At 42.4% G+C, this 24,749-nt stretch overlaps 1 protein-coding gene across 2 annotated transcripts in view; it reads left to right on the top strand.

Moving 5' to 3' along the window:
* The window catches only part of LOC139763053 (tyrosine-protein kinase receptor-like), a 1,458,433-nt gene that overhangs the window by 482,449 nt on the left and 951,235 nt on the right, over positions 1–24,749 (top strand). For both annotated transcript variants that reach the window (XM_071688765.1, XM_071688676.1), the window contains exon 3: positions 8,203–8,304. In XM_071688765.1, the coding sequence (XP_071544866.1) occupies positions 8,203–8,304 (102 nt within the window). The remainder of the gene's footprint in view (positions 1–8,202; positions 8,305–24,749) is intronic.

Here is a 24,749-nt window from a genome sequence, read left to right as displayed (position 1 = left end):
CTTTCCTCAGTGTCTTTCTTGGATGTTGTTGTCTTTCATATCTGATTTGCATGTGCAAACTGGGTATCACATTGTTTTTACCGCATACACTGAGCATTCAGTGAACTAATGTCATGATCCCTATCACTATCCACAACTCTTCCCCTCCATGTGTCCACAACACTTGCCTCTCACTACCTACAACTCTTCCACCCCATCACGTGTCCACAACACTTGCCCCTCACTAACTACAACTCTTCCACCCCATCATGTGTCCACAGGACTTGCCCCTCTACCTACAACTCTTCCACCCCTTCACGTGTCTACACCACTTCCCCCTCACTACCTACAACTCTTCCACCCCTTTACGTGTCCACAACATTTGCCCCTCACTACCTACAGCTCTTCCACCCCGTCACGTGTCCACAACACTTGCCCCTCATTACCTACAACTCTTCCACCCCTTTACGTGTCCACAACATTTGCCCCTCACTACCTACAACTCTTCCACCCCTTTACGTATCCACAACACTTGCCCCTCACTACCTATAACTCTTCAACCCCTTTACGTATCCACAACACTTGCCCCTCACTACCTACAACTCTTCCACCCCTTCACGTGTCCACAACACTTGCCCCTCACTACCTACAACTCTTCCACCCCTTCACGTGTCCACAACACTTGCCCCATCACTACCTGCAACTCTTCCCTCACGTTTATCTCGTCCTCAGCACCATCTTCCACAAACATCAGTAGTTGACCTAAGAAACCAAAATGATCTCTTGATGTTTTATGGACATAAGGATTTTGCTCGTATATGATACGAGAATACAAATGCTCTCAATATAAACAGTTTTTCATCTCGCAAGCTATTCGTAACACGGTTGCACTGGAACGTTTATTGCGTCGTTAGCTTCGAACTCTTTCCTAGGAGCTAAAAGTTAGTATCATTACTTTTCGTATTTCGTCATCTATTGGTTCAGGCATCTAGTATTGTTACTTTTCATATTGATCATCTATTGGGTAAGGCATATTCTTCCATGTCTGGTACAGAATTTTATACATGCTCTCTTTGTGTTCGTGTTTTGATGTCGGTTTTTAGTGGAACCCTACACTCGTTAGTAATCGATCAATCACAGTTTCCTTTACATACGCGTAATGGCCAACAGCGCACTACACTGGTCATGTAGGCAATTGCAGGTAGCAGCCTTGTATTATCAACAACGTCGAGAGATTTGTGCGCAAGTGTACATGTGTATTACTATCTTCTCGCCATTTCATATATATATATATATATATATATATATATATATATATATATATTATTCCCTGGGGATAGGGGAGAAAGAATACTTCCCACGTATTCCCTGCGTGTCGTAGAAGGCGACTAAAAGGGGAGGGAGCGGGGGGCTGGAAATCCTCCCCTCTCGTTTTTTTTTTTTTCTAATTTTCCAAAAGAAGGAACAGAGAAGAGGGCCAGGTGAGGATATTCCCTCAAAGGCCCAGTCCTCTGTTCTTAACGCTACCTCGCTATCGCGGGAAATGGCGAATAGCATGAAAAAAAAAAGAAATATATATATATATATATATATATATATATATATATATATATATATATATATATATATATATATATATATATATATATATATATGGGAAAGGAACATTACACTCGTGGAAACTCACCACATAACATCATAGTCTTATCGTATATACCTGTTCGTCACCCAGTGCTACTTGCACGTGCTTCGTCCTCTTCGTCCAGTCTGTTGTACATCTTACCGAAGTAACGCGTCTTCGCATCCCTCCGCCGGCTACGCTGTTCTTGCTCCACTTCAGAATGTTCTCTCTCACGTGTTCTGGACTTTCATATGTCGTCAGAAATCTCTGTCTGGCTTAACGTCAGTAATGGCTTCAGGAGTTTGTCCTTATAGCTTTACTCTCTCTCTCTCTCTCTCTCTCTCTCTCTCTCTCTCTCTCTCTCTCTCTCTCTCTCTCTCTCTCTCTCTCTCTCTCTCATTGTCCATCTTGCGTCCATACTGGGCAGATCGGAGTTTTTTTTTTTTTTTTTTTTGCTTTCTCCTCGCTGCTCATTCCCGTTAGACCTTGTTCCATTCTTGTTGCATGACTTTGGACCCTTAATGATAGTTCCAGTTAGGAGACTGACTATAGAGTGCTGTTGCAAAATCCAGGTTGTGTTAAATGCACGTACGTCTCAATCACTCACTGCCTATGTGGTTATAGACTTTATAACATGGTTTTCTTTCTTTAAGATCCTTCTCACGCGATAGTCTGGTAACAGGTTCAGCGTGATGATAAAACCTAGATCCCTTTAATGGTAGACGTATTTAAGCTGTTTTCCCGATATAGTGCTACCGATCTCTTCATATCCTTCCCTATTTTTTTTTTTTTTTCTATTAACGTTGGAGGCTCCAGTCACGGACAGAAGTCCACGTCAAGGCTTGGCCTTAATTGAAATATAGAGAGGTTAATGAAAGGGAATAAGAAGAGACTAGGGAAAGTATTGGCGAATTTTGATGGAAGTAAAGGGCTTGTCTTTTAAGTGCCAGGTCATAGGTACGGAATAGAAATTAGAAGGTAGAGAGTTCCAGGAACTTAAGGAAACTTATAAAAAAGGCCGACCCTTGAGTTGCCAACGGCCACACAGTAATCATGTGACGCAGCAAGTTACTGAGTATTGATTGGTCTAGCTAGTGGTGGGGGCACACAGGCAGCCAGCTCTCGGGAGCAAAAACCAAAGTATTACCTATAGAAGAGGGAAAGTGATCTTCCTATATCTTTTGTGTGACGTTTTTGCACGCTGTGTCTTTTGAAGTAGTGTTACTGAGTTGAGGTACTTTCATTCTTTCGAGGGAGATATCATCATCATCATCATCATCATCATCATCATCATCATCATTACCATCATCACTATCATTATCATCATAGTCATCATCATCACCATCAGTGGTCTATAAATGGTGTCCGCTTAGTCTTTGAGGTGAAGTCAAATTCATGAGGTTTGGGCTGGACCAAATCCTTGAAGAGTCTCCCCACATTCACTATATTCATTTCATTATTTGCAAGGTATCTTCTCCCTCCGTTTCTGCTGGCAAATAGTACCTTTGGGTGTTCAGGTGTAAACATGCCTTGAAGGTTCGTATTCAACTCTTTACATGATATGTATGTCGTCGTCTGTATCTTTAATTTTTGCTGAATTTGATCATCTGTTTATTGACTATTAATATGTGCCCTGAGAATTTTGGTATAGTTTTAGGCTGTTGCTTTGGCTTATTAATTTTCTTTTAATACTTCATTAATTCCTCTCTTCTTCCACTTGTCCCCCCTCTATCTATCTAACGTGTTTCCTTTATCTCTTTCTTTGAGTGACTGCGTTCCCTTGCTTTTTCACACCTCCAGTGAGACCATTACGTTACCCATTTTCTTTTGCTCCTCTTTCTTTAGATCCTTCTGCTACGCTTCTGTCGAAGATGTCACAGGACTTCGTGTTATCACCGCGCCATACACAGGTTTTAATGATCTTTCTTCCCAGCGAGTCTTTGTAAAGTAGAGGTTTATCTTCGCTGTTTCCATTTTACTTTTGATCGTATATTGAGTAATCAAATTCGCTTTAAGATTAAGTACTTTCTTCTTCAGTATGTAATGCATCCCAGGTGATAAATGATCCCATTATGCAAAAGAGAGGTCCCTGGGTTATATTTCAAGTGTCAAGGTTGCTGCGAATTAAATCCGTGGATGGAAATTTAATGGTACATCCGCTCCTCTTACCCAGCTGATTCCTGATGGATGTTGGTCCATAAAATTCTCGTTCACGCATTCTAGGAACATAAATCTCCAAGTGTTTCCGCTCCCCTGACGATCGAGGGATCGCTAGTATACTTATGTTGTTGGAGTAACCTCCTGTAAAAAAAAAAGATGTCACCACCACTTTGCATTGCTTCCCTTGCACTTCTTGAGCCATCCAGAACGTTCCTTTATTATTCTATTCAAAAGGTTGGCTGGGTTCGTCTGCTCTTGGGGTAAATATTCGGTGGCGTGGATATTAGGTATATTATATAATGTGTTATCGTACCTTGAGTGCTTTGGGTCAAAGATCCATCCACTCGTGAAGGTCAAAGGGAACTACTGGAATCCAGCAAGGAAGAGTGAATCTGTGCGGTTCGTCCTTTAGGAACTTGAATTGCAGAATGAAAGGATGAACTGGCTTGATAGTTCTGACAGATGACTCGTGTCATGTCTCGTGTGACAAGGACCCAACATGATGATGAAGGTTGGTTTATTGTATGGTAAACATCAAGGAATATAAAAGACGGAAATGATCTCATATCATTTAACGTTTGTTGTTTGTGATAGACTTTCGTGCTTCTGTGGCAGTAGATTCATAAAACATTCAGAAGATTGATGTGAATTCCCGTTAGGATTTGTTTTGACTGAATTTCAGGATATTTACGAATTTTTCGTCGTTGCAAAATTGATTGTTTCTTTATTTTTATCATTGATCTGTTACCATGATCTCGTGAAGGTGCTTGGATGAATAGGATTTGAGGGAAAAAAGTAAATTTGCATCGGCTTATGTTCCAGTCAAATGTTTGGTATGTGCTATTACTATGTGTTATCGAGGGCTAAATCTCCCGTAGATTGCATGTTTATACTGCGATTGCAAAACGGATGAGAATACTTTACAAACATTGCACGTAGGTTGGTTGGTCCATTGGTTGTGTATGGGATTTTGGCCTATCCACTGCCAGAGAACGCCATGGACGTCAAGGAACGACCACCATTTGAAATATCGTGTAAACCTTCAGGCGTTCATAACAGTTCTAAGACCATACATGCTCACACTGCCTGTGAGGTGCTTGAGATCACATAGGCCACTGGTACTTAACCTAGGGTCTATGGACACCCGGAGGGTATGTGAAGCCTGATCAGGTGGTAAGTGAGGCCTTTTCAGATGGTACGTGGGATTCATTTTGAGGAGCTGAAAGGGGCCACTGGGCTGTTTTCTTCCAAGATTAATCCTTAAAGCTGCGTTATTTTGGAAGGATATATCAGTAGAGAAACATAGCGAGGAACAGATTTATGCTAAGAAAGAAAATGAGTCACCACTGAGAAGGGATACGTGACACCATAGCTGTGGCCAAGGGCTTCACCATCTGAAGCAGCTTCGGCAGCACTTGACATAGGCTGCAACTAAAGTACCAAAGACACATAACCAACATATCCTTACGAGCCGGATGGAGACACAGGCTTAACCTAACCTGACTCTAATATAACATGACTGCTTTGAGGGTCTTGTTGAACTACTTCCACTTGTCACATGCCTGTGTGGATCCCTGGTGATATTTGACAAGTGTGTGTAAATCATGATCCAGGCGATTCAAACTCTTTCAGTTGGACAGTTGACCGATATTTTGGCTCGCCCTATCGGAGTTTTGAGATCGGCAAGGATTGTCATTTACAACAGAGAAGTTATAGATCACTGTGGGATCCTGCTCTAATGGTTATTACTCTCACCAGGACGCAACGAAGAGATGGTTTTGGATTGTCTTTGGAGAGTGGATTTTGAACTCTGAATCCCCGTAGTAATACTGGATCGTTTCCAGTTTGGCCGTCTATATATCACTGTGAGGAGTTTGGACGTGTTCAGGGATGCTGCTTGTAACCAGTTGCCAGTTGCATTATCCTTGCAGTAGACAAATAAACAGCTCATTACGGAAACCCATAACACTGTGAAATAAGATTGCCTGTTGAAGGGTTAGAGTGTAATTTATTGAATCATTATGTCATCCTGTTTTTTTAAATCATTGATTATGGTTCGTCCTGTTACGTATGTGTGTGTGTGTGTGTGTGTGTGTGTGTGTGTGTGTGTGTGTGTATGTGTGTGTGTTTGTGTGTGTGTATGTTATTTCATGCCCCTTTACCTTAAATTTGTGTTTTTTTTACGAAATGTCATAGTCAGAATTAAGACAATATCACTCGGAAAATAATTAATTTAATCAAACTTCCCCGTTGACGGATGTATAGTACGGGGGTATATTCACCCACATTTTCCTATACCCAATCTTCTTCGTGCTTTTAAGGACAGAGTATCTCTGACATGATTAGAGACCAAAATGAAATAAAGATTGAGTTATATATGGTAGAGCTTTTCTAATTTAATCTCCCAGTGTAATTTGATTTTAAAAAGAATCACGTTATGAATTGTATATTTTCAAAGTCATAAGATAAATGGTCGTGTTTAGAGATTATCTTTTACGATATTTGTGCTAAATCTCCATAAGTCATCAATATGAGACTTGTAAGTAGGTCATCATATTTAAGGCTTCTCATAGTGTCGTAATCCACCAAATCAGACTCACCTTTTTTTTTCTATTTCTAGATGAACATAGTAGACGTGTTGTTTAGGAATATGTCCTTTGCATCATATGGTAGATATTTTGTTTTGGTCTTCATATGTATCCTGAACCACTACTGTGTTTTGATATAGTTATTAAGGTTGCATGACTGACTTGAAAAGCCATGGTCTCCCTAATGATCATTGGATCAGAGCAGGTAAACAATAGAGGTAAACCACAAATGATATTTCCTGATTTTCTGGGTTATTTACATCTTGCCATACAGGTAGCCATAGGGTTGCTGGGGCCCAGTGCAAGAGACTCACAACTGAGAGGAAGACCCCTTAGAAGGTCTGTCGTGTTTTTAAGCAAGTCGAACATTTTACGGTTTCACTTTCAATCTAACCTAATCCGTGAAACTGCAGTGAATGGTATTTCATCGTGATGCTAATGATAGAAATGTCTTCAGATGGTACAAAGAATGCCCCCCAAAATTTTTTTGGAGGGCCCTACTAAAGTGTGATGCCCAGAAGGTTGCCTGGTTTTTCCATGCCCTAAAGCCACCACTGTAGACTACCAGTCCCATCACACAGAGACTGGTTCCAGTGCATGGTATAAGTGACTGTATGTATACTGAAAGGGACTGTACATGACACATTGTTCATGATACGTGATGTCCAGCTGTTTCGTGGTCTGACTATCTGTGTAGTTTGTTTTATCTTGACGCCATTATAACTAAAATGTAAGTTATTGATTCCGAGAGTACTAAATGTTGCATCTCTTTATTTCTTTGTTTTATCGTTACCTTTCATTTACTCTTAACGAGGAATCTCCAGTTTTTTTTAAATATTTTGTTATTCTCGTTCGGAGAAAAGATGATCTAAATTCGGGTACAGTTTGTTTTGTCTTTTCTTACTAGTGTTCTTATTAGGTTAGCATGAGATTCTCTAGTGCTTTAGAACTGAGACTTTGTCTTTCTTTATATTAGCTCACGCCTTACTCTTCTCTCCTTCATGGCGGGCAAATCTGTGTCATTGTATCCGAAATACTTTCCATGGATTACCTTCTGAACTGATTTTGTTTTAGTGTAATCAAGAAGAAGGGGAGTGAAGAGAGTATATAGACCTAACCTAACCTAACCTAACCTTTGCAGTTAAACACTTGATTGAAAACGTTCTAAACAAAGAGATCTTCGACTGTGTGAAGTATATGTGGATTAGAAAGATTTATGACAGAGTGAAGAGAAAAGTTCCGTGGGAAGTTCCCACTCTGTGTGGTGTGCATGGTGAAATGTATGAATACTGTTAAGAGTCTTTTTTTTTTATTTAAGTGTTGCATGTGTGAGAGTGAGGTGTGGTATGAATGAGGGGCTTAATGTGGACATGTGTCAAGGTGGTGTGATACCACGGTGTTTAATTAATAATCAGTTTAAATGATGACGTTCGTCCCACTTGACGATTCATCTTAAATGGGTAAAGTGTAAGGGTAAGAAGCGCTTTTATAAGTGTGGAAGTCCATGTTTGATTGTGGCACGCTGCGCGAGATGGTTGAGGATGTGTGCCAACAAACCTGATCCATACAGTGGAACTGAGAGTTTCCTCGTGTCCTCTAGTAACCTCAGAATATCGCATGTTTTGTCTCCCTTTTCCTTGGTCCTGTGAACTTAACGGGACAGTGTGTCTGTACCATTTCTATGCGATTCCATGAAGTGCGACTGCTCTCTCTCTCTCTCTCTCTCTCTCTCTCTCTCTCTCTCTCTCTCTCTCTCTCTCTCTCTCTCTCCTTCCAAAACGACCCATGATGGATGTCCTCCACAACCCCGTGCCGCTGGCGTAATCTTAACCACCTTGGTCTTCCCTTCCTCAGAGTCGTGTCGTCGGCGAGCGAGGTCGGACCCGTGTGAGGCGGACGACAAGGCGGACGCCTCGTGCCACTGCCGCATCCGGTCTGGCTGTAACAACACCTGTGGTGAGTGTGGATCTCTCTCTCCCTCAGACGCCAGGATCTCTGGTGTGGGTCATGAATACTGATATCAAGTGTACGTTTATCAAATGAGTCATTTCTTGGTAATTTCCTTTACTGGTCTATTTTTTCCACTAATGTCTGCGTGTTTTTCAAGATTACAGGCACTGCTTAGGAATGACTTAAAGCATGTGATGCAGGGCAATGCCTTCTTAACCCTTCGGGCACAAGGGCACGACCCTTGAGCAAGACTTTGCGACTCCTAGGTATGATGGCCTGGACGGGCCTTTGACCCAAGCCTAAGGAGTTGGGTCAAAGACCAGACCACTATACTCTAGGAGACTTTAAGGATCATGCTGAAGGCTCGTACCGTCGTGATCTTAGACTTAATGGTATATATAAGCAAGACCCATTTTCATACGAAAGCATCCCCTGTGATATCCAGTACATTTGGTATCATTCAATTGCATTGATATTTCAAGATAATGCTATGATTGGCTGAAAGAATTTTTATCTTCACTCACTCGTTTTGTGCAGTGGCATGTTTCCACTAAGCATACCCAAAACCATTGATCCAGGCGTAGACTGTAATGTGGGTATTGTGTCTGTTTTTATGATGTATTTGACGTTTTGAACTTTTAGGATGACATTTCGTCATTGTGTTATCGTGATATTTCTTTTATGACTGTGTTGGTGTCGGAAGTAGTATTCCACACGAACACACATGCTCTGAGTGTGAATGATAAAGTTAGTTTATATGTTTGTTTTTCTCCCTCATGTGCTGGAGGGCTAACACGCGATTTATTTTTCTTTTGTTTTGCTGCTTATTGATAAAAAAAAAATAGCGTAAAGCCTACGATAAATATCGAGAGTAATGCTGAAATTATGGGATTGCTTAACAGCTTCTTTGTGTGTCGTTATTCAGCTTAGTAATCGATATTATGAGGTCTTAACCACTCTCCGAGATTAAGATGTGAAATTACTGGCATACTTTGCTGGAGGTAAGTTGTACTTTACGACACGTAAGTGTGAAAGATGAGGATGCACCACAGAAGAGCCCATTGTGGCGAGGGGAAACATTACACTACACTGGTGTCAAGTTATCACCAGCCAGACACCTAGTGTGAGGGGATGGGGGCCCTCGAGGATGCTGCTAGATACGTGTTGGGATATTGATTTCAATCTGCCAATTAAGGATCCATCCGAGTGATATCCGTCGTGCTAGACGCCGCTGTTGTCATAGGAGAGGGGAAGGGGCAAGGAGCTCGCAGTTTCGAGGACGATGGAAAGGGGGTGAGGGGAGAATAGGAGAGGGGGTGGGTGTGTAAGGAAGGGTTTAGAAGACACGCTGCGTCTTGCTGAAAACTTTGTATTGTCGTTACAGTGGAGTTGCTGTGATATAGTCTCCCATATCGTTTTCAGTGACCTGATATGAACTATATGGTACCAGAAAGAAAAGAGTAAAGGAGGTGGGGGCGGGTGGAAGGTGGCTGAAAATCTTCCCCTTTTTGTATTTCAGTTTCTAAAAGAGGCAACAGAAAAATGCACTCCGAGCGGGGGAGTACTCATCCTCCTCGAAGGCTCAGGCTGGGCTGTGGGTGTGTGTAAATGTAACCAAGATGAGAAGAGAGGAGAGATAGGTAGTATGTTTGAGGAAAGAAATGTGGATGCTGGTTGTTCTGCTCTGAGTGAGACAGTGCTCAAGGGTAAAGGGGTGAATGGTTTGGAAGTATCTTAGGAGTAAAGTCAGGGGTTGCTGAGAGGACAAGAGCTAAGGAAGGAATAGCACTACTTCTCAAGCAAGAGTTGTGGGAGTATGTGAAAAGGTGTGAAGAAGTGAACTGTAGACTATAGGTAAAAATGTGAATGGTTTGCAAGAGTATACAAGTAGGAAGGATGGGCAGCGGACATTTGCAATACGTATTGATTGATAGGTGTGTAAAAGTGATACTTTAGCATGTAAATGTGCTGAAAGGGGCAGCTGGTGGGATATTTGATCACAATCTTGTGAAAGCGAGGGTGAAGGTTTGCAGAGGTTTTGGTAAAAGGGGAAATATGGGTGAGAAGGGAGCAGTGAGTGTAAGCGAGCTTGGGAAAGACTTGTCTGGAGAAATACCAACAGAGATTGAGCGTAGAATAGCAAAAGGTAGAATTAAATGAAGCTTGGGGAGTGGATGAGGAATGGGAGGTATTTAGTTAAGCATTGCTGGCATTTGCAAAGCAAGCATGTGATATGCAAAAGGTGGGAGGTGGGCAGATTAGAAAGGGCAATGAGTGGTGGGATGAAGAAGTAAATTTGCTAATGAAAGAGAAAAGAGAGGCGTTTGGGTGGTACTTACAGAAATAGAGTGCATATGATTGGGAGACGTAAAAGAGAAAGCGATAGGGTCAAAAGGAAGACGCAAGAGCTGAAAAAGGGGGCAAATGAGAGTTAGGGTGAGCGAGTATCAGAAAACTTTAGGGAGAATAAGGCGATATTTTGGAAGAAAGTAAATTAGTGTGCGAAAAACAAGAGAACAAATCGAACATCGATGAAGGGCGCAAAGGAGGAGGTGGTAACGGATAGTGATGAATTAGAGAGGAGATGGATTGAGTATTTTGAAGGTCTGTCGAATATGTTGAATGATAAGGTGGCAAATGTAGGATGTTTGGGTCGGGATGATATGCTAATTGAGGGAGTCACAGAGAGTGATGAAGAGAGAAGAGGTGATGAAAGTTTAACTGAAGATGGTATTGAAGTTGAATTTATTAAGAAAGAAGGTGACGGTATTGTTCATTGTTAGGATTTTCATTGTATGTAAGGTCATGGTGAGTGTTCAGGATTGGCAGAATACATGTACAGTTACCTGTTGCGTAAAGGCAGGAGGTGGGGGGATAAAGGTGAGTGTTCAGACTACAGAGGTATAAGAGTAGTGATTGAGAAGGTAAAGGCATGTACAGAGCATCAGACTGGGGAGGAGCAGTGTTGATTCAGAAGCGGTGGAGGAGCAGTGTGATTCAGAAGTGATGGAGGATGTGTGGATCAGGTGTTTGCTTTTAGAGAATGTGTGTGAGAAATACTTAGAGAAATAGTTTCATAAAGCTTATGATAGGATTCATAAAAATGTCATGTGGAAGGTCTTAAGAATATATTATGTGAAGGAAAGCTGCAAGAAGGAGCTAGAAGTTTTTATCAAGGATGTAAGGCATTTGTAGGAGTAGGAAGAGAAGAGGATGAATGGTTCTAAGTGAAGATTCGTCTGGGGCAGGGGTGTATAACATTACCATGGTCCTTTAAATTGTCTATAGATGGGTTGGTGAGGAAGATAAATGGGAGAGTCTTGGAGAGAGGAGCGAGTATGCAGTCTGTAGTGAATAAGGGGGCTGGGGTAATGAGATAGCTGTTGTTTGCTGATGATACAGCGCTGGTGGCAGATTCGAGTGAGAAAGTGCAGAAGTTGGTGACTAAGCTTGGAAGAGTATGTGAAAGGAGGAATTTGAGAGTAAATGTGAATAAAAGCAACACTGTTAGGTTTTGCAGGGTTGAGGGACAGGCTAGTTGTGGTGTAAGTCTGAATGGAAAAAAAATGGAGTTTTAGATACCTGGGAGTGGACATGGCAGCGAAAAGAACCGTGGAAGCAGATGTGAGTCATAGGGTAGGTGATGGGATAAAGGTTCTGGGAGCACTGAAGAAAGTTTGGAAAGAGAAATCGTTGTCTGGAAGAACAAAAGTGGATGTTTGAAGATATAGTAATCCCAAGAATGTCATACGGATATGAGACATGGGACATAGATGAGGATGTGCGGAGGAGGGTGGATATTTTGGAAATCAAATGTTTGAGAACAATGTGTTCTGTGAGGTGGTTTGATCGAGTAATTGGAAATCCGATTCTCTCATTTTCAATTTTCCCAAAGAAGGAACAGAGAAGGGAGCAAGTGAGGATATTCCCCCAAGGCTCAGCCCTCTGTTCTTAGCGCTACCTCGCTAACGCGGGAAATGGCGAATAGTATAAGAAACACACACACACAAAGAACAGTGTTACAGGGATAGACGAAAATATTTATCGAAATGGAGAACAAAGAAAATACTTGGGAGGACTGTGTAAACACTGAGACTCCCCATCAGCAGACCGATAGAAACAAAAACGACAAAAGGAGAAAGTTGGCAGCATGAAGAGAAGGCTGGCAATATAAGGTCAGGTCACATGACCTGTCATATTGATTGGAATACTGTGACTGTGACGATCCTCTTAATGGAGGCCGGGGTGATGGGGCCTGGAGCCCATTACCCATGAGCGGTCCCCACCACTAGGAGGATTATATCTGGTGCACTCGTTCCCCCAGCCCGTATGATGATAGGTCAGGTGGCTTAACCAGACGTTGCCAACGTAACTCCCATGTTTGGTGCTGAGTTTCTTCAAGTCAGTCTCCTGAAGAAGAGACCAAGTGTGTGAACCAAAATATTCAGAGAGAGAGAGAGAGAGAGAGAGAGAGAGAGAGAGAGAGAGAGAGAGAGAGAGAGAGAGAGATGGACGGGTCTTACAAAAAAGGATTGCAAATGATTCGGAGATGTATAAGAGAAAGCGTCAGGAGGTTGAAAGGAAGGTGCAGGGGCTGAAAAAGAGGGCAGATGAGAGTTGGGGTGAGCGAGTATCAGCAAACTTTAGGGAGAATATGACGTTTTGAAAGGAGTGTGCGGGAAACAAGGGGACAAACGGAAACACCGGTGAAGGTAACGGGTAGTGATGAAGTGAGGAGATGGAGTGAATATTTTGAGTGTCGAATGCGTGTGATGATAGGGTGGCAGACTTAGGGTGTTTGGGTCGGGATGGCGCGTGAAGTGAGAGTCTTGTAGAATAATTTGGCGGGAGAGAAGAGTTGGTGAAAGCCTTACGTAAGATGAAATGATTGACTCTTTTGCCAGTGCAGAGTGGGTTTAGGTAGTTGAGCACTGGCTCCTTCCGTGAATCCCCTTTGTCTGAGTCTTATTCCCTGATCCACACCTATCCTCCTGTGAACATCCCTGTGGATAGTGGTTCGTAGACAACCACCACCACCCAGGGTAGTGCTACCGTCTCGACTTTGGGTGAAATGGTGCCGAAATAATCTCACACCCTCCGTGTCAGAATTGTTAGTGTTCTGCTTCATAGAACTAAGTTCCCAGACTAGTCTTACAGTGGTGCACCATTCACCTGTCTTGCTCTTATTTTACGCTTTACCTTTGCGTTCCTTCTCGTAATTTCCCTTTTTTCCCTCACTGTGAATCATCACCAGATACAACCATGAATTGATTATTCCAGCACCCTCACCACCACGCTTACAAACAGCTTCGCGCCACCTTGACTCTCTAAACTTTGTTATCGGCCTTTAAGATTGGTCTCCCAACTCCCAGTGTTAGCTGCACTTACCAGTCTCCCAATTGTAACTTGAGAACCTTCTTCCACTACGGAAGTGCCTCTCTCGAGGCCTTGACATCCGTTCATTTACATGCTGAGGTCTCTTGCTTAAGAATCTTCAACGTGTACACCATAGTGCAAATGTTGAGATCCTGCTAGACTCACAGATTCGAGGAGGGGGTGGGAATTGCAAGCTGCATCCCTTTCCATTCTTAAAGATGTGTAGCAGATTATCTACCACCCTAATTACTATTCCAGGTTGTCCGGATCACGCTTTTTGTAACGTTCTGTTTACTTTTTTTTCTTTTAAGCCTTAATCCCTCGCGCTATTAGCTTTGCAGTTTCGCTCTTGTTGATTCAGATGTCTAGAGTCTTGTAACCATTTGTTTACTCACTGATCTCTGTTCCAGCTACCCTTCTCTGGACATCCTGTAGGGTACCGTGCGACCACTGACTGGAATAACTTGCTATAATCGTTTTTTGGCTCTTTCTTGGGGCGATTACTGCCAGTGAGTGTTTTTCTGTCTCTTCTTGAGAGTACAGCTGAGATTATTATTATTATTATTATTATTATTATTATTATTATTATCACTAAGATTATTATTACCATTATTACGGGAATAAAGACAAAGTGATTATAAAGTATACCTTCAGTGTTCCGAAAAACATTTCGAGCCTTGAACATGCACATAGAATACTTACCTGGCACAGGAGCCACCATGCTCAAGAAAGAGTTCCCCAGACGGAGGCTCTCCATTGTATTCCAGTGCTGCTCATCCCCAGCGATTTACCCAGACGTGGTGAACGCGAATGAGTAGTACGCTGTCCCTCTAACCGCCATCATTACAACCCAGGTCTGTAGGTTTGCTAGTCTCTCTCTCCGCCACGCCACATACTGTAGTGGGAACAGGGCATCAAAGACACTCAAGAACTGGGATTGTCTACAGTTCTACTAGCTTTGGTGGATGTTACGCAACCTTTGTCCTGATATCTAGTGTAGGCATGCAAGGAAGACTGGTCATTCAAGATGTTGCCTTTCAGGCATATCAAAGCGCTATAGTTCTATACCAGGTTGATTTCAGCTATATTTACTAGACTTAGTATTGCAGTAGGACATTTACTGGACTATATCTGGCTAAGTCGCTTAATCATAGTAGCTTATTTTGAACAGCAGTTTTATTCTTGATACGGAATATTCTTGATGTGATTATTCCATCACTTGGCTTAGGTCAGCTGGTGTTCTAAAGCAAGGCGCTTGTTTATTCACAGGAACCACAATTCTTATTGTTGACCTTTCAGTAACTTCTCATTCGTGATATCAGGTTGCTCATTCAGAGCCGGGTTTTAGAAAGTACGGTCTTCTATAAGTGTTTCATTCATATGAATAACTGACTCGAAACGGATTTGTTACATAAGCAACTGTTATCCGATTACAATAGAGACAGTTTTCCCCATCAAGTTAATTCTCCAACCTTTCCGAAGAGAAAGATTATCTCTTGTCTCGCTACAAGAACCGTCTGCCTTTGATGGACCAAGATGGGTTTATGGTAATACTTTACCACTCGCTGGGAAATGAGTACACGACTGTTCCTGCGATACCGACCTCAGTTATCGAAGCAAGAAATACAGACTTTCAAGCTTCATGGCAACTACGTCGTGTCCATTGTGAATATCATCATATGATTACTTCATGACACTTTGTCGGTGGGTCGAGCTCAGTGAAAATCGAGAAGTCTCTGGTTCAGTTCCAATCTTCCACTCCAGGGAAGATTCGAATCCGTTTAGTTAGAAGAAAAGGACAGAACTGGTCCTAACTGAAGGAGTCGCCATTTCACTTGTGTATAAGAATGTTTGATGGATTACCCTAGTGGTGAAGATCACCTGTCTAGTGATATGTTGGAAGAACTTTATCTGTTTGCCCTGTCAAACTTATTTCTTCCTCAACCCTTTACTTGGTAGGAAATCTCTTGACATCAGTCGCACATCAAAACCGTTTTATCTGGAATAACATATTGTATAAACTTACTTCATTAGCTTTAATGTTCTACTTTTACACCTTTCATGATGAAGTGTGTATGTGGAGGTAGACTATCAGTGGTCATACACAAGGCAAGAAAAATACTGAATTGTGTCATGAGAAGATGGAACAGTAGCTCAGCCCGTATAGAAGTTCTCTTTTCAAAGAGAAGCGTCCACCAAGCGGCTGCCTCCACGCCTTAATTGTTCGATTACCAGCATCCGATCGACCAATGTGGTCGAGAGTAGCTCATAACCTCAGGGTAGGCGAGGACAGACTCCTCCGACGCCTCATGCCTCAGCTGCTCTACCGATTATCAAGCTTGAGGTAACAGACTGGAAGACATCCACCCGAAAGAGGATTTCCATGGGACTTATTCCTGCGGGCAGTCGCAACTAGGATCCGATATAGTCTTCGGTAAACACAACCCCGTTTTCAGTACTGATGGTCGTTACAAATTCGATAGTTTTATTGTTGATGGAATTTGTAAACACTTCCCTTTCTTGTCCTTGTGATAAATTTTATGATACGCATATTGCCGTACATGAACGCACAAGATCTCCATTCGGGTAGTCACTTGTTTACTAAATGGCGTCCTAGCTACGTCTCTTCGTTGTATATCAACTGATAAATATTTCTTTCCTATATATCCCCTGGTGATGTAATTATTACACGTAATTGCACTTGAACTCATTGTGTGTCATTTTCCTGTGGTAAGGACGGAGTATATATATATATATATATATATATATATATATATATATATATATATATATATATATATATATATATATATATATATATATATTCATTTTTATACATATATAGCGATAGCCTTGCGGTAGCACTCCCGCCTGTGGCACAGGGGTCCCGGGTTCGATCCTGGCTGTTGAAGGTTTGTATGTTATATGATATATACATATATATATTTTTTCATACTATTCGCCATTTCCCACGTTAGCGAGGTAGCGTTAAGAACAGAGGACTGAGCCTTTGAGGGGATATCCTCACTTGGCCCCCTTCTCTGTTCCTTCTTTTGGAAAATTAAAAACGAGAGGGGAGGATTTCCAGCCCCCCCGCTCCCTGCTCTTTTAGACGCCTTCTATAACACGCAGGGAATACGTGGGAAGTATTCTTTCTCCCCTATCCCCAGTGATAATTTATATATATATATATATATATATATATATATATATATATATATATATATATATATATATATATATATATATATAATCCAAACATGCACAATATTTTCTCCGTACAGCGGTCATATTACACCGCTGATTGGAAAACTTTATATGTTTTCCCAATACCAGAAGTTCATTAGCCCAGTGTCTCTGTGAACGGCCATTAACCTGAGTCTGTTACTTGAAACTTTTTTTTAATTAGACATACAATGACGGCGGCGGTTCCAGGAGCCCTCAGCAGTGTGGTGATATGACATCTTTCACCACCCGCTGCCATGGTCGGCTATCTTGCACCACCTGCTGCCATGGTCGGCTATCTTGCACCACTTGCTGCCATGGTCGGCTATCTTGCACCACCTGCTGCCGTGGTCGACTTCCTTCGCTTCATCAACTTCAGCTTAGAATAATACAAGCCATCTGTGGCTCTCACCTTCTAGTCCCTTACCTGGGTCGCCACATAAGATACAGAGATGTGACACTGGTGCTTCCTCATCTAGGAATTGTTCTCTGTTGGACGCAACCAGACACTCTCATCAGCCTCCATAACTGGCCGTCGACGAAACCATGAATGTCGTCATACATACGCTTGCTGATCCTCGAGCACTGTCCTTTCCCTCACTGGATCCCATCTCCCACCAAGTGGTAAGGTCTGCTTCACTTTGAACGACAGACTATGATGGAAGGAATGCGTCACTCCTGTCATCATATCTTCTAGCTATTGCCCATGCATTCCTCTTCCACCTGAATTTAAGACCAACAGTACGTCTTTCACATCTTTTTCTTTTACGATATATATATATATATGTTGTATGGTTGCGAGGCGTGGGCTATGGATAGAGTTGTGCGCAGGAGGATGGATGTGCTGGAAATGAGATGTTTGAGGACAATGTGTGGTGTGAGGTGGTTTGATCGAGTAAGTAACGTAAGGGTAAGAGAGATGTGTGGAAATAAAAAGAGCGTGGTTGAGAGAGCAGAAGAGGGTGTTTTGAAATGGTTTGGGCACATGGAGAGAATGAGTGAGGAAAGATTGACCAAGAGGATATATGTGTCGGAGGTGGAGGGAACGAGGAGAAGAGGGAGACCAAATTGGAGGTGGAAAGATGGAGTGAAGAGGATTTTGTGTGATCGGGGCCTGAACATGCAGGAGGGTGAAAGGAGGGCAAGGAATAGAGTGAATTGGAGCGATGTGGCATACAGGGGTTGACGTGCTGTCAGTGGATTGAATCAAGGCATGTGAAGCGTCCGGGGTAAACCATGGAAAGCTGTGTAGGTATGTATATTTTGCGTGTGTGGACGTGTGTATGTACATGTGTATGGGGAGGGTTGGGCCATTTCTTTCGTCTGTTTCCTTGCGCTACCTCGCAAACGCGGGAGACAGCGACAAAAAAAAAAAAAAAAAAAAAATATATATATATATATATATATATATATATATATATATATATATATATATATATATATATATATATATATATATATATATTTATCGAGGATGTAAGGCATGTGTACGTGTAGGAAGAGAGGAAAGTGATTGGTTCTCAGTGAATGTAGGTTTGCGGCAGGGGTGTGTGATGTCTCCATGGTTGTTTAATTTGTTTATGGATGGGGTTGTTAGGGAGGTAAATGCAAGAGTCCTGGAAAGAGGGGCAAGTATGAAGTCTGTTGGGGATGAGAGAGCTTGGGAAGTGAGTCAGTTGTTGTTCGCTGATGATACAGCGCTGGTGGCTGATTCATGTGAGAAACTGCAGAAGCTGGTGACTGAGTTTGGTAAAGTGTGTGGAAGAAGAAAGTTAAGAGTAAATGTGAATAAGAGCAAGGTTATTAGGTACAGTAGGGTTGAGGGTCAAGTCAATTGGGAGGTGAGTTTGAATGGAGAAAAACTGGAGGAAGTGAAGTGTTTTAGATATCTGGGAGTGGATCTGTCAGCGGATGGAACCATGGAAGCGGAAGTGGATCATAGGGTGGGGGAGGGGGCGAAAATTTTGGGAGCCTTGAAAAATGTGTGGAAGTCGAGAACATTATCTCGGAAAGCAAAAATGGGTATGTTTGAAGGAATAGTGGTTCCAACAATGTTGTATGGTTGCGAGGCGTGGGCTATGGATAGAGTTGTGCGCAGGAGGATGGATGTGCTGGAAATGAGATGTTTGAGGACAATGTGTGGTGTGAGGTGGTTTGATCGAGTAAGTAACGTAAGGGTAAGAGAGATGTGTGGAAATAAAAAGAGCGTGGTTGAGAGAGCAGAAGAGGGTGTTTTGAAATGGTTTGGGCACATGGAGAGAATGAGTGAGGAAAGATTGACCAAGAGGATATATGTGTCGGAGGTGGAGGGAACGAGGAGAAGAGGGAGACCAAATTGGAGGTGGAAAGATGGAGTGAAAAAGATTTTGTGTGATCGGGGCCTGAACATGCAGGAGGGTGAAAGGAGGGCAAGGAATAGAGTGAATTGGAGCGATGTGGTATACAGGGTTTGACGTGCTGTCAGTGGATTGAATCAAGGCATGTGAAGCGTCTGGGGTAAACCATGGAAAGCTGTGTAGGTATGTATATTTGCGTGTGTGGACGTGTGTATGTACATGTGTATGGGGGGGGGGGGGGGTTGGGCCATTTCTTTCGTCTGTTTCCTTGCGCTACCTCGCAAACGCGGGAGACAGCGACAAAGTATAAAAAAAAAAAAAAAAATAATATATATATATATATATATATATATATATATATATATATATATATATATATATATATATATATATTTTCATACTATTCGCCATTTCCCGCGTTAGCGAAGTAGCGTTAAGAACAGAGGACTGGGCCTTAGAGGGAATATCCTCACCTGGCCCCCTTCTCTGTTCCTTCTTTTTGAAAAAAAAAAAAAACGAGAGGGGAGGATTTCCAGCCCCCCGCTCCAATCATAGATAGAAGTCTTTTTTAAGGCCAGGTCTTTTATGAAATTATAGAAAGATTAATGAAAGGGAAGAGAGGGAGAGACAAAGCAAAATTTTTACGAATTTTGAAAAAAGTTAAAATCCCTGTCTTCTGAAAAGTGCCAGGACATAGTTATTGGGAAAGACACTTCTTCGAGGTGTAGGGAAGGAAATAGTTATCAAAACGGCCCACCTTTGAGTTGCTGATGGCCACATAGTAATCCTGTGACGCAGCAGCTTGTCGAGTATTGTGTGATTTAGCTAGTGTTTTGGGCACACAAGCAGCCAGCTCACGGGAGCAAAAACCAACGTAATTGTTATAGAAGAGGAAAAGGGAACCAACATTGCAGAGTAAGGCAAGTAGATCCAGCTTTGAAGTTAGCCTAGGAAAGTTATAAGTCGGACTGCTTTTGACTCGGCTTGAAGTAAGGATGCAGAGCTAAAACCGCCCCAGATATGGGAGGACTCCATACAAAGATGGATCAATCCTTCGTGTAAACGGAGCAACCGTTCTGAAGAAAGAAAATTTCGATATCTAAACAGGACACCCATTTTCTTAGCGGCAGACTTAAATTTTTCCGTATTTTGGGTTCCCAGATAGTGTGGATTTTACACTAACGCCAAATATGTTCAAGTCAAGAAATGGAATTACAGAACTGTTGAAGAAGACAGGAAAGCAGTGAGTAACTCTCATAGAAGGATGGTCAGAAACTGGGTTTTAGAGGCATTAAATTTTACCAGATTTCGTGTAGCTTATCAAGGATATCCTGTTCAAACATATGTTTGTTGAGGAAGTTGTGTGTGGACGAGATGCAGATTGAGTAAGAGAAGCAGCAGAATTGAAGGACGTAGAGCAGTGCAGTGTTGAGTCGTCAGCGTTTGAGGGAACTTAGTTACTCGTAGAAGAAAGAAAATCATTGACAAAAGGAGAAAAAGTTGGAGAGACAAGACAGAGCCTTGAGGAACACCACTGTTGATGGAGAAAAGAAAAGATGCTAATCCATTAACGGCCTAAGAGATAGATCGGCTTGGGAGGAATCTAGATAAGAAGGAGCAGAGTGAGGGAGGGAAGCCCTGTTAGAAGCTTTGGATACATCAAGTACAATTACAGATGGCTCCTCAAAATCTCTCAGAGGAAATAACCAGACACCAGTAAGATAGGAAAGAATATCACCAGTGGATCTCGCCTTACAGAAGCCACACTAGTGACCAGAGAAAAGACTGCGAGATTCAAGATGTCTAAGGATATGGGAATTGAGGAGGGTTTCAGAGACTTTGGTAATAGTTGAGGTCAGAGAAACAAGAACGATGATTAGATGAGTTAGAGCGGTCACCCTTCTTAAGAACGGGATGTACCAACGCATGCTTCCAAGAGGAGGGAAAAGCTCTGGTCTTTATAAACAGAAGTGGAACAGACGAGCAAGCACAGGTGCAAGTTCGGAGGTACACTCTTTCAGTGCACCGGGTATGGGCGTGATCAGGGCCATAAGACTTGCTTATATCTAGAGAGAGATGCGCTTTTCTGACAGTTTGGAAAGAAATTATGAGGAAGGACGTAAGATTAGTAAATGAGATGAAGGAATGTTTAGAGTTATCCAGGGTAGAGTTAAGGGAGAAACGGGTACTACATTTATGCATTACATAACCCTGCCAACAGGAGGTTACACACACCGAGCCAGCCCGCAGGTGGTTACACACCGAGCGACAAGTCGCCTTCAGCAAGGCTGCTTCATCAACAACAGATGACTGAAAGAAATAGCCTTTTGCCTCGTGTCGTCAAGTGCTTCTTGTTCGTTTCAGTGGAGTCCATATCTTTGCTGAGAGTGTGATCCTCGAAGCTGCAACAGCCCATAAAATAGGAATCCTGGGGTTGTATTATGATGATGATATTGTGTGGAAGTTGGTATTCCTGTGTGTTAAACCGGCACACAATATCATTTCGTATAAACATTCCAGGTTTCCGGCTTTGACTCGTTGCAGTAGACGTGATTCTTAAGTAGCGTAAAAGTATGAGAAACAACACTAAAGTCTGCACGCTCTTAACTTGGGTTAAGCCTCTTACATAGAGATGTAGAGCCAAGGGATTGTTCAAGGTCCTGCTCTGGGTTGAGTACATGAGAACACCTGCACTGTGAGGAGGATTGCGTTATGTCCGTACGTTGTGTACCGCGTGTACACACTTCCCCCCACAGGCAGCTCAGTACGTCCAGTTTATAATTGTCTTTGACACAAAAGTGTTCAGTGTGGTTTAAGATCAACCAGCCTCTGACTATCCTTCCATCCTGACCCTACTTTTGTCGTATCCATGAGAATGGTCACACATAAAATGATAACTGACAGGTTTTAAAGACTTGGGACTCCTGTAATATATCGCTTAGCTTTCCTGACCGTGACGTATTCACGGGCTGACCAGGGTCGAGTGCAGAGTCGGTCCACAGTCATCCCAGCTGTTCATCCACTCCTAGCTGTTGGTTGATAAAATGGGTATCTGGGGCAGACAAGGATATATATATATATATATATATATATATATATATATATATATATATATATATATATATATATATATATATATATATTTTTTTTTTTTTTTTTTTTCATACTATTCGCTATTTCCCGCGATAGCGAGGTAGCGTTAAGAACAGAGGACTGGGCCTTTGAGGGAATATCCTCACCTGGACCTCTTCTCTGTTCCTTCTTTTGGAAAAAAAAAAAAAAAAAAAAAACGAGAGGGGAGGATTTCCAGCCCCCCGCTCCCCTCCCTTTTAGTCGCCTTCTACGACACGCAGGGAATACGTGGGAAGTATTCTTTCTCCCCTATCCCCAGGGAATAATATATATACATTATTATTTTTTTTTTTTTTGCTTTGTCGCTGTCTACCGCGTTTGCGAGGCAGCGCAAGGAAACAGACGAAAGAAATGGCCCAACCCACCCCCATACACATGTATATACATACGTCCACACACGCAAATATACATACCTACACAGCTTTCCATGGTTTACCCCAGACGCTTCACATGCCCTGATTCAATCCACCGACAGCACGTCGTTATATATATATATATATATATATATATATATATATATATGTATATATATATATATATATATATATATATATATATATATATATATATATATATATATATATATATATTATCTGTTTTTCCCTCATCAGCGAATAGCGCCAGGAAACAGACGAAGAATGACCCAACCACACGCGCGCACGCGCGCGCGCGCGCACACACACACACACACACACACACACACACACACACACACACACACAATATATCATTAATGGGATGGCATTTGATTAGGGCCTCAGCTACCCGTGCCGTCTCCGCTGACGTGAAAAACAAAACCCCCGCAGTCGTCGAAAGAAAACTCATTTCTTACAAGACGAGAAAAGTGGGCGAGAATGCAACTGCTTCATAATCGTACAGGGAAAGAACCATTTCTTTTTTTTACCGCTCCGGGCAATTAGTTAGCTGTAGTGGTCTCCAAGCTTTACAAACGTACGCTGCGGAAAACGTGGTTGGATCCGAGGATTCATTAGCAGCGAGTGGTAACGACTTTCCAGTGGTGGAGTGTGGTAGCTGGGTAATCCTTACCCATCCAGCAGGTTGCCTGCCCGTGTGGGGCTGACCTCGGCTTTCTTGTTGTTTCTCATTCCCTGACGCGGAGTCATTATCCTAAAATCGTCTCCTTTTGATCCTCGTCTTGGGTACACTTACACCTGTGTGAGGCTGTCTTAATTCCGTGAGGACGACGATCCTTGAGCACGACCTTATGACCAGTGAGCCAGACGGTACGACCATTGAGCCACACGGTACGACCATGTAAGCCAGACGGTACGACCATTGAGTCACACGGTAAGACCCTTGAGCCACACGGTACGACCATTTGAGCACGACGGTAGGACCATTGAGCCAGACGGTACGACCATTGAGCACGACGGTACGACCATTGAGTCACACGGTAGGACCATTAAGCCAGACGGTACGAGTAATGGGTATGATATTGCGACGTTTGATCAGACACAGACGAACAGACACACTGAAGCCGCTCATAACATCATAGATAAACCTGACATACTACACTCTGGTTGGATAGCATTCTCAGAGAAGGTGACAGGTAAGTACAAGAAGAAGTAAATGATACTTCGCAGATCAGCAGCACATGCCATACCGTATTTTGCTGCATGCAGCACCTAATCTCGGGAGCAAGATGACTCAACCTCTCGAGTAAGCTCATGAGTACGACGATTTAAGTAAAGCCTTGTACTCAAGGTCTGTCTTGTCATTGTATTTCAAGAGGTCAATCATCTTTATCGGAATGTTTGTCATGAAAGACATTGTGCCTTTTATCAAGTTTCTTTATCATGGAAAACATGCACTGAAATTCTACCTAAGCTTGTATGTTGCCAATTTGTTCGATATTCAGAGTTGGTTTCGTTTTCCAGTGTGTCGTCCACCAGGCTGTACAAAGTTGGATATTCATCCTGTTCACAGGATGACACGCAGATGACGCGAGCTCAGGAGTTACGTCCTGGTACATAGTGTTCGTCCTCATTTATGATCTCCAGTGTGTGTGTGTGTGTGTGTGTGTGTGTCTTCTCAGTTAACTGAAGGTATATCAAAGACCCTAGAATTCACTACTTACCGTTACTCCAAGAAATGTCACTGTTTCGTCCCGTAAAGTTCATCCCACGTATTCATGAGCCCGGAGTACGTACAGATACGTGGATATAAATTCTCACCACAACCATTTTTACCAGCCACCAGCTTGACTTATGGGAGTCTGCCAGTCCCCAGCCACTCCGTCACTCTGCTCCACTCGTTCCTGTCCTCGTACTCCTTCCTGTTTTCTACAATTTTCTCCCGTGTCTTCCCACTTGTCTCAGGGGAGAGCTCTTGATGCCCTTAATGCCTCCCATTTGAGGACGT

The sequence above is a fragment of the Panulirus ornatus genome, chromosome 1, assembly GCF_036320965.1.
Source record: "Panulirus ornatus isolate Po-2019 chromosome 1, ASM3632096v1, whole genome shotgun sequence".
Classification (NCBI taxonomy): domain Eukaryota; kingdom Metazoa; phylum Arthropoda; class Malacostraca; order Decapoda; family Palinuridae; genus Panulirus; species Panulirus ornatus.
This window is presented reverse-complemented; position numbering and strand designations above follow the sequence as displayed.